This window comes from Carya illinoinensis, chromosome 13 (genome assembly GCF_018687715.1).
Source record: "Carya illinoinensis cultivar Pawnee chromosome 13, C.illinoinensisPawnee_v1, whole genome shotgun sequence".
NCBI classification, from domain to species: domain Eukaryota; kingdom Viridiplantae; phylum Streptophyta; class Magnoliopsida; order Fagales; family Juglandaceae; genus Carya; species Carya illinoinensis.
This window is the reverse complement of record NC_056764.1, coordinates 12,576,122-12,586,976: the sequence shown is the minus strand read 5'-3', so window position 1 is coordinate 12,586,976 and position 10,855 is coordinate 12,576,122. Positions and strand designations below refer to the sequence as shown.

General features: G+C 37.2%; 1 protein-coding gene across 1 annotated transcript; it reads right to left on the bottom strand.

Moving 5' to 3' along the window:
• Positions 1 to 3,833: 3,833 nt before the first annotated feature.
• LOC122290956 lies at positions 3,834 to 9,284 on the bottom strand. Its single transcript, XM_043098617.1, has 4 exons — positions 8,727 to 9,284; positions 8,179 to 8,616; positions 5,146 to 7,135; positions 3,834 to 5,035 (listed from the first exon to the last, which is right to left on the bottom strand). The coding sequence occupies exons 1-4, from the start codon at positions 9,282 to 9,284 to the stop codon at positions 3,834 to 3,836; spliced, it is 4,188 nt and encodes a 1,395-aa protein (XP_042954551.1).
• Between the last annotated feature and the right edge of the window lie 1,571 nt (positions 9,285 to 10,855).

Sequence of the window (10,855 nt, the reverse complement as noted above, 5' to 3'; positions counted from 1 at the left end):
TCCTAAACTGTGGCGATTCCAATAGTGCCACTTTGCACTTATCTCACTACTCTCATCTTATCCCAACCTTATGCCATATATTCCTAGTACTGACAAGATCCTCAATATCATCTAAAAATAAATAAAAGATAAGCAGGTGAATCCACCAATTTAGTATGTGCCAGTTACAAAATGTCATCCTAGTGTGCAAAGCATGAACCATTACAAAATGCAGAAATAAACAATGCTTCAAAATAATAGAGCAAAAATGAATTGGCATCTAATAATAATAGTACAGACCAAGACAACGTTTGGCGTAAGAATAGCTTAAATGGTATCAAAAACATAACCAGAGACCATGTTTACCTCCTGGTGCTGGATTGTGCATTTCGGAGGCCAACTGAGCAAAGGTAGAAAGTGGAATCTTTCCTTATTAACCTCGGCAAGAATTTGCACTCAAGAAAAATTCACACAGAATACCACTTTATTGTCAATGTGGGTGAACTCAAAAATAGAACAGAATAAAGTACCAGAACAAAACTAATTTTCTCTTTGTCCGTAATACACTCAAAACCAACATCCAAGAAACTTACCTTTTAACTAGCCAAAACACACCGTAACTCCAAATCTCAAACCACTCAAAATAACACCAGAAAGAATATTTTCTGCTCTGCGTAGACGATAAAAACACTCAAGGCTCCTTAATTCCCCTTCTATCCAAACCTTCCCCTTTCTAATTTTCCAATGCACCCACTTATTGATGGTGAAAAGCTCATATTTAGGAGGGTAGGGTGCGGTGATGCTGTCGAACAATGGTTGAGAAGATGAGCATCAGTGTTCCCGTAAGACCTTGATATGGTGACAGAGGTGCGAAAGAGAAAGAGAAGAACTTACGGTGTGCAGCGTGCGATCGAGCTTGGTGGCGCAGAACCTTCGTTTGATTGGGTCGCTATTGTGATGTGGTGGAGTTACCATTTGGGTTACAATGGAGTCGCTCTGTGTGGGGATAAAACAGACAGAGATAGAGGGAGAACATAATGTGAGAGAGAGAGAGAGAGGGGAAAAATAGGCTTAAAACGCAGTGGGGTGCGATGGGCTGGGTGCTTCTAACGGCCCCTTCAAGGGACTAAATTCGAGGTAGTCAATCAGAGAGAGAGATAGAGGGGAAGAAGAGATCTATGCAGTGAACTTTCGGTGGATTTGGATGCTGAAAAGTATTAAAGAGAGTTGTAAATAATAATGAAAAGTAAATAAAAAATAATAATAAAGTAATAAATAATAATAATAAATAATAATAAAAATAAATAAATAATAAATAATAATAAAAAATATTGAAAAGTGTTAAGATACCTCGTAGTACACCGGTCTCCACTCTCTCCCTTTACTAAGAAAAATTTTTCACATTCTCCTAATATCCCACACTCCATATTTTTTTTAATTTTTATTATTTTATTTTTTATTAAATATTTAATATATAAATAATGAATAAAATAATTAAATTAATTTAAAAAGAATAAATTCAAAAAAAATATTAAAAAAATATTAAAAAATTAAAAAAAAAAGTAGAATGTAGTGTGTTGGGAGGTTGTGTAGCATTTCCCTTTTACTAATAACACTCTGTGTCTTTGCTTAGGTGGATGCAGACATAGAAGTACTTACTTTATGTGTTTTTTTTTTTACTTTATAGATTTGCTTAAGATATTAAATTTAAGAGAAATGTTACACATCATCCCACACCACACATTTTATATATTAAAATATTATTTTTTATTTTTTATTTTATTTTATTCTTATTAAACTAATTAAATTATTCTATTATCATCCACACACTACATATTTATTATAGAAAAAATCAAAAAAAAAATTAAAATAAGTATGATGTGTGAAGTGTGAAGATGACAAGAAGATTTTTCCTAAATTTAATGTGTTCAAGGGCACTTGACCAGCAACATGTCTCCTACTATTTATTTATTTATTTTATTTTGCGATGATATTTTTTGTGATCTAAGCCCCTCACTTTTTTAAACACAATGCTAAAATTAATTTATTCTATATTTTTATAATTATAGAATTTCTTTTAAAATTAATTTAATCAGCGATGTACTTAAAGTGAGTACCAACAAATTGACAACGAAGTGGTTTATAAATATTAGGGTTATTGCTGGTTTTTGTCAATAATTAAGTAAATATTTTTATTATTTTTTTAATTTTTTAATAATTAAAGAAGTAACTATTAGTAAAATTATATATTTTTTAATTATTTCTTAATAATTAATAAAGTTAAAAAAATATTTAAAAGAAAATTATAAAAAATTTAAAAATTTTCAATATATTAAAATAATAAAAAAGTAATAAGAAGGTTAAAAAATATATCACCATCCCTTATGGATATGGGTCCGTGCTTGTGGGGAGTCTTTGGTCTAGCTCTCATGCATTTTAATTTTCCAAACGTCTTCATCACTATGTCCAGTTGGCAATTATCGTGCAACTACGAATAATTTATAAATTATACATATTTGTAACCTTTTTTTTTCCTCCACACATACAAATAATCAATCTACATCCTTTTTTTTTTTTTTCATTTCACCTTTAAAACTGCAGCCATTAATTTTATGGTCAATTTTTTATGCTTCCATGCATTAATTTCAAAATAATTATTATTCAAAGTAAAAACGAATAATTTGGAATGAGAATTTATCTCATTTTATTTCTAAACATAATTCAAATAAAAAAATTTTAAACTAATTATTAAAAAATTTTAAACTTTGAAAAAAATAAAAAATAATTCCAACATTTTCAAATCACTAAACAAAAATAACAATATAAAATTATATTTTTACAATATTTTAATTTTATAATATTTATTATTCAGATTTTTTTCTCTTTTTCTAAAATCTAAAAAATATTCAACTCAAATTATTTCACTATTATTCACAAATTATATTACTACTATTCATAAAATTCTCATCTCATCTCACTCTCCAAACCTGCCCTTAGTGTTGTAGTTTTGATTTTTAACATTGAAACATTATATGTTTATTCTATAAATAACTAAAATACAACATACGCATTTAAGTCTAACTATTAAGAGTAATAATAATAGGTGAGATAGGATAATAAAGAATTTTCACAGGGAATTAAATTATAATTTCATAATATTTTAAAAATATATGTCATTATTAATATTTTAATCATTGAAGTGTGAGAATGTAAAATCAATTAGTTAAAATAATTTTAATAAAATTTTTTGCAATTGATCATTTTTATTGTGGTTAAAAAAAATGAATAAAACTGTTTGCAGTTAACAAAAATGATACCGAAACAAAATCATTTTTTTATGAATAAAATTTTACCTATATTTAACTAAAATATTTTGGACCAAATATTTCTTTTATTGTCAATTTATTTTCTTTCAAATTAATTATAAATATTTATTTTTCTAATTGGGCAAACGTGCAAAGCTCGTTGCCCTTACTAGTGTATATATATATATATATATAATACACTTTGAGGGGGTGATCAGTTTCTATAAAATTATTTTTATGAAAAATTTTAAAAAGTTATATTTTTTCCAATAAATTTAAATTTCTTGAGATTTTGTTGGGACCGAACTCCCCACCTCTACACCAAGCCAATCACTCTTATTGTTTATCCTAAATCCTATCATCCCTAATCACACTTATTGATATGCCACAGTTTAGGTATTTTCATGTATGAACTATTTAAATATCAACCACTTAAAATATGTTCAATAGTAAATGCGATTGGAACATACAAAATTTATGATGAAAAACAGCATTATACTAATTTTTTTTTTTTTTTTTTTTTGAGAAGATGGGAGCTTCATATTAATACTATGCGTGAAGAAGGTTACAAATGCATTGAGGATAATCCTCTATCAGAACAGACTCCTCACCAAGCTCCAGAGAGCTTTTAGCTAGGGAGTGAGCCACTACATTGGTCTGCCTAGGTACATGCCTAAAAGACCAAGATTGGTAGGAAAGCAAAATTTTCTTAATATCAAGGAAGATCATGCCTGCAGTGCTCCAATCCTCAGCACCACCGTTAATCCCACTGACCACTAGCTTAAAGTCCCCCTCAAAAATGACATTATGGAGGCCAATCTCTAGACCCAACTGCATAGCTCGCAATGCAGCCAAAGCCTCTCCCAGCAGAGGATCAGGGAAGGAGTTTTTAGGACATCTAAGTGTGGCTGTGACAAGACCATTCCAATCTCTGACTGCCACTCCAATTCCCACCATGCATTTCACCCCATCAATGGCTGCATCCCAGTTTATTTTGTAGAAACCTGTAGGAGGCCTGCACCACTCGACTGGTCCCCGAGCTGGGAAAGGTTGCTCCTTTGGTTGACTATTGAACTCTTCCAGTTCACTCCTTCTCGAGGTGACAGACTTGGAGACCTGCAGAGGGGAGCTGAATCTAGATTCAAAAACAAACTTGTTTCTCCTGTGCCACAATTTAGAGGCTGTAAGGGCCAGCTCCATATGTTCCTCAACAGGGAGAAGAGAGAGCTGGCCTGCAAGTAGCTCATGGTATGGTAGTTCCTCTGATCTGCACTTTTGGAGTCTTCTCAAGCCACAACTCCAAACATCCTTGGCTGCCGTGCATAACCATAGAGCATGAGCTGTGGTCTCTGGAAAGGAGTGACATATGGGGCATAAAGGAGATTCAACAATCTTCCTTCTAAACAAGTTTGCTTTGGTGGGAAGGATTTCCTTTGCTGCTCTCCACAAAAACACTTTAACTTTATTTGGCACTTTAAGCTTCCACAATTGCTTCCATAGGGCCCCCTGGTTAGGCGGTTGAGAGCCCTGCCCATGCCTGCTTTCATTCATGGAAACCTGAAGGTGATATGCTGACTTTACTGAGAACAAGCCATTTGTGGTGCATCTCCAAGTTAGTTTATCACTGCTACTGCAAGGGCTGACGTGTAGCTTGGATATGACTGCTGCTTCCTCGGGAGTGAAGACCTCTTGTATGAGAGCCAGATTCCAGGAGTGAGTATCTTGATCTATTAGAGAGTTTACAGTAGCTCCTGAATTGAGAATCTTGAGAGGAGATTGGACCTTGAAAGATGTAGGGTAGGCAGCCATCGGTCTGTCCAAATCCTCACTGAATTGCCATTTCCAATCTTCCAGATGAGACCTTCATCCAACAACGGCCTGGCTGCTGCTATGCTTTTCCATACAAAGGAATCACTCCCTCTGACTTTAGCCGAGAGAAAATCACCAGAGTGAAAGTATTTGGCTTTGAGAACCTTGGAGGCAAGGGATTGAGTGTTGGTGAGAAGCCTCCACCCTTGCTTGGCTAGCATGGCTTTATTAAAGTCTTCAAAGTCTCTAAAACCCAGGCCCCCAACTTGCTTGCCCTTACCAATTCCTTTCCAACTAAGCCAGTGCATTTTGGACTTTTGGTTGTTAATCCCCCACCAGAAGGATTGCAATAGTTTATTTATGTTCCTCAGGATTCCTTTGGGAATTAGGAAGATTCCCATACAATATGTGAGAATGGATTGAATGACTGACTTTAGCAAGACTTCTTTCCCTGCTGAGGACAAGAAATTTATTTTCCAATTGCTCATCTGAGTTCTGATTCTGTCTAATATAGGATTAAAAGCTCTGCTCTTGTTTTTTCCAATAGAAGAGGGTAGGCCTAAGTACTTCTCAAAGGGACCCGATGCCTTCATACCAGCCATGTTTAGAATGGAAGATTGGGCCACTTGGCTTGTGTTCTTGCTAAAGTAAATTGAAGACTTCTCCAGGTTGAGCCTCTGACCAGAGCTTGCTTCATAAGAATTGAGTATGAGCTGAAGTTGGGACCATTCCTGCTGATGTGCCTTGCAGAAGACCATACTATCGTCTGCAAAGAATAAGTGGTTGACTGTTATAGAGCCTCTTGAAAGAGGGAAACCCGAGATAGAGCCTTGCTGTTCAGCCAAATTCAAAGCCAATGAGAGAACTTCTGAGCACAGCATAAACAAATATGGGGAAAGGGGGTCTCCTTGTCGTATTCCTCTTGATGGTTTGAAAGAGGGTTGAGGGATGCCATTAACTAGGATTGAGTAAGACACTGTTCCTATACATTGCATGATCAGATCAGTCCACTCTCTGACAAAACCCATTTGTTGGAGCACTTTGTGAATGAAAGGCCACTCTAGCCTATCATAGGCCTTGCTCATATCAAGCTTGAGGGCCATGTAAGCTTCCCTACCATTCTTTCTTCTGTTTTGCATTGAGTGTAGGATTTCATAAGCAACTATAGTATTGTCTGAGATCATTCTTCCAGGAACAAATGCACTTTGTGTGTCAGATATTATCTTTGGCAAGATGGTCTTCAACCTGTTTGCAAGAACCTTAGCTATGATCTTGTAGTACACATTACAGAGGCTAATTGGCCTGTAGTCATTGACCTTCATAGGGGAATTCTTCTTTGGAATGAGGGTTATAAAGGTGTGATTGATAGCTTGAAAGCCAGCCTTTGTGTTAAGGTGCTCTAATACTGCATCTGTTACATCTATGCCTACCGTGAGCCAGTGGCTTTGAAAGAAAATTGCTGGAAATCCATCTGGACCAGGAGACCCCAGTGGATTCATATTATGTACTGCCAGCTCGATCTCCTCCCTGGTGTATGCCTTAGTAAGGGACAGATTCATTTCAGAGGTGACCGTGGGATTGAGGACATCCAAAATGGAGTTGGAAACATTGGGGTTGGAGGATGTGAAAAGGTCCATAAACACAGCTTGGAATTCAGACCCTATGTCCTTATGAGATGTCAAAACTTGGCCCTCCTCAGTGTGAAGTTTCTGAAGTATATTCTGCTGTTTTCTAGCCGAGGCACACTTGTGAAAGTATTTGGTATTCCTGTCACCATCTTGGAGCCACCTTTGTTTGGCTCTTTGCCTCCACTTCAGGTCAGTCTGCTCTAGTGAGGAGTTCAACTCCTTTTGTAAGGATTTGATTTGATCATTATACAGGCCAGTATTGGTAGCTTGCAGGGTTCTCAAAAGTTCATTCTTATGGGTCAGTTCCTGCTGGTGAGCTTTTCTGCTGATGTTACTCCACTCTCTTAATTGGAATCTACATCTCTCAAGACTTCCTCTAGTGACATCTACCCTTGTCCCTGTTTGTAGGGATCCCTGCCGTGCCCTCTTAATCACTGCCAGGCACTCATCTTACTTAGTCCAAGAGGCCTCGTACCTGAATATTTTCCTATGGGTGCGAGGGGTAAGGTTTGTAACCCTGCTTGAGATATGGAGAGGGTTGTGATCAGAGCATATTGAAGGTAGAATGGTGACTAAGTTTAAATCAAAATAATCATGCCATGCACAGTTTACTAGTCCCCTGTCCAATCTTTCCTTAGTAAAACTGGTCCCCTCACGGTTGTTGCACCAAGTGTAATGAGAGCCCTCATAACCAATGTCACCAAGATTGCAAAACGCAAGAGACTGTCTGAATTCTTCCATCTATCTAAAAGATCTGGGCAGGCCACCCCACTTATCACCATGGGAAGTAATCTCATTAAAGTCTCCCATACACATCCAGGGGGTGAATTGGTCAAGTTTAAGATGTCTAAGAAGGGCCCAACTTTCCTTTCTTTTTGCTGCTATAGGGTGACCATAAAAACCAGTAACCATGAAGAGATTTGGGAAATTAGAGAATTGAACTTGAAGGGATATATGCCTGAGGGAGTAGGAGACTAGATTAGCTTGTGTTTGATGTTTCCAAAAGAATGCTAATCCTCCACTTCGACCAATGCAGTCCACAACAAAACTACAGTCAAAGCCTAGCTTATTTATGATGGTTTCTACTTTCTCTCTCCTGCATTTGGTTTCCATACGGAACACCAAAGATGGGGACTTATCTCTCACTAAACTGTGGAGTTCTCTAACTGTCCGAGGGTTCCCAAGCCCTCGGCAGTTCCAGCACAAGGCATTCATGGGGATGGGCAGGGCTGTCTAACAGCCTTTGCCTTGTTACTAAGTTTGAGTCTTTTTGAGGATCTCGTGGGCTTTGAAAATAGGGGTGAGCTTCTCTTTTTGTTTTTACTAATGACATGGTAGGAGGTGGAAAGAGACATGGATGGGCTATCACTTGGGTTTAGTTTGTCACGGGCTCTCCTTTTCCAATTTGTCAAAGGAGGTTTTAGGCCAATCTGGTTATTAAGGAGAGAGGCACATACCTGTAGATTTTCCACTGCATTAGCCATGTTGATATCTGCTGCCAGGTAGACTGTTTGGTCCTTGGGAGGGATGGTTGTGATAGCAGCTGCATCTGACACCTCGAAACTGTGAGAGGCTTCCTTTTCTGACCTTTGAAGGCTTTCATTGTACTTTTGAGTCTGAGAGGTACCAACTCCCCTTACCTCCTCCACATCACCCTCTAATAGCACAGGGTCAATAGGTACTGTTTCCCTGACATCATTTGACTTTCTAGAGCAATTGTTCCCGCCAAAATCTGCACTTTGTTCTTCTGAGCTATCATACCGCCCCTTGCCCGAGGCCCTCCCCACTGGACTGCCTGCCTGAGGTTTGTGGCTTGAAGTTTTAAGAAGTGCAGTGGCTCTGAGCCAGGATCCATATTGTGCTTGTGTTGTGGAGGGTTGACTTTCACCTAAAGCCTGCCTTGAACAGCCGGAATGGGAATGCAAAATTGTTCCACAAAGGTAGCAGAAGATGGGAGTCTTTCGTATTTGAAGGGTATCCAGATCCTGTTGCTCTCAACAATTACTAGTCTTCCCCTTGCCAGAGGTTTGGAAATGTTGATGAGAACCTTTACCCGCAGGACTCCCCCCCATGCTCTTCCTTTTTCGTCCACCTCTACAGTAAGGACCTTGCCAGCACTTCCTCCCAATTTTTCACCCATAGTTCTGTTTAGACCTGCAAAAGGGAGGTCATGTAGTTGGATCCAGAAAGGTTCTAACTCGAACTGGATGTCTTTCAAGGCTTGCTTTCCTTTGCATTCTTGAAGGCAGATTAAGCTTCTATCAAAAGACCATGGTCGACCAACCAGCACCTTGTTTTTCACAGAGAGGTTGTGAAATTCAATGAGGAATTTGTTTCTGCCATATTCTTTGAACGATAGACCCCCTTCGGCATTCCATATCCTGGTCATAGTTGCTTTGAAAGCACCTTTATTTACTTCCCTTTCCGATACCACCAGTTCAGCAAGACACACGTTACTGAAATCCTGTGCAATTAAAAGTTCTTCCTTAGGAAGGAATATTTCTTGTTGTTCCTCCTCCGTGAGTCTTAAGCCCTTACATAGATAAGAAAGTTCTTCCTCCATAGTAGAACTAAACCTTTAATGGGAAGGAAACTACCAACAAACGAGCACTAAACTGACACTCTATGGATCAACGAGATCCAAGAGACAAACTCTATGTTCTAAAGAGCATAGAGAGAAAACCTCAACTCCCAGAGAGAGGACAAAAACCCAGCATTAATTGAAATATAGTATATCGCTACATATTTTGAAAAATATCAATCAAGATTCCCAAATAAAGAGCACAACAACGAAAACAATGTATCACAGTCACAATCTTCATTTTACTTGCATGTAAAGTCAACGAAAGTCAACTTGAGCCGAGCTACTACTATTTTATTATGTTTAGTCATTTTCCGCCTTTATATCCGTGTATATAAACACAGGCTCAAACGTAATTTTTCAAGTTGAATAAAGAGTTCCCATTTTCAAGATTTCTCTCATTCTTAGGTTTTTGGATTCTTATTTGCTCCATGGTATCATGGAGGATATCTTATGAAGGTCCGCTGTTTAATATTGTATGCCTTTTAATACCTTATAAACGTAATGTTGTATGCTGCTATGGCATCAATTGCCTCTGTTTCATTCATTCCAAATGATTCCTCTGCAAATCCCTATAATACTTGGTGCAGATCAATGCAAATTGGCTTTAAAGGACAAGGATAAGGTTGGATTTATTGATGGAGTAATCAACCAATTTATCCCTTGTATGAAGCATGGGAGCGTTGTAATAATGTGGTCTTGTCATGGATCCTAAACTCAGTCTCAAAGGATATTGGTGGAACTATCTTCTAACAACAAAGGAGATGTAGGAAGAACTAGAGAATCAATTTACTCAATGAAATGGTCTAAGGATTTTCCAATTGTAGAAGAAACTTTCTTTAGTACTTACACAAGATCATCATCGATGAACTTGTTATAACTACAACCAAATTCCTAGTAGTAACACCCCAAACAAATTCGACGGAAAGAATTTCTTTTAGTTAGATATATAATATGCCATGAAAAATTATGAGATATTTCATAGATTAAAGACTAGTTAGGTTTTGATTCGTTAGCATAGTCGAATTATGATCTGCTAAGGGAATAAAATGACATTTGGAGTTTTTTAAGACACTTAGGGTCATAATTAGATTAAATGGATTACACCATTAGATCCATATGAATTTTTAGGATTTATCATGTAATAAAATATTTCTTCAATTTTCGGGAGCTAATTGAAGAGTGTCACGTCACCAACCAGCTGTCATCTTGTCATGTAGTATGTCCAAGTCAGCCTAGGAACACTATACATGGCACCATCACGACCCTCTATTTGGACTCCACTTTACACGTGTCAAGCTTAGTATAAATGTGTAAGGAGTTTGAATATAAAACAAGCAAAACCCATGCCTTATTACAAAAGCTTTACACCTCTTACACTACAATGCTCTTCCACCTACACCATTATAACTTCTTGACCAACTTTTGGATTGAATTTCAAACCCTAAAACTGCCGCACACAAAGCCCTCCATGCCCATCGGTTTTGTCTCCCTTTTTCGCACTTGATTTAATCCTTATTGCAAGCAACTTTTAATGCCCAAGACCAACCACC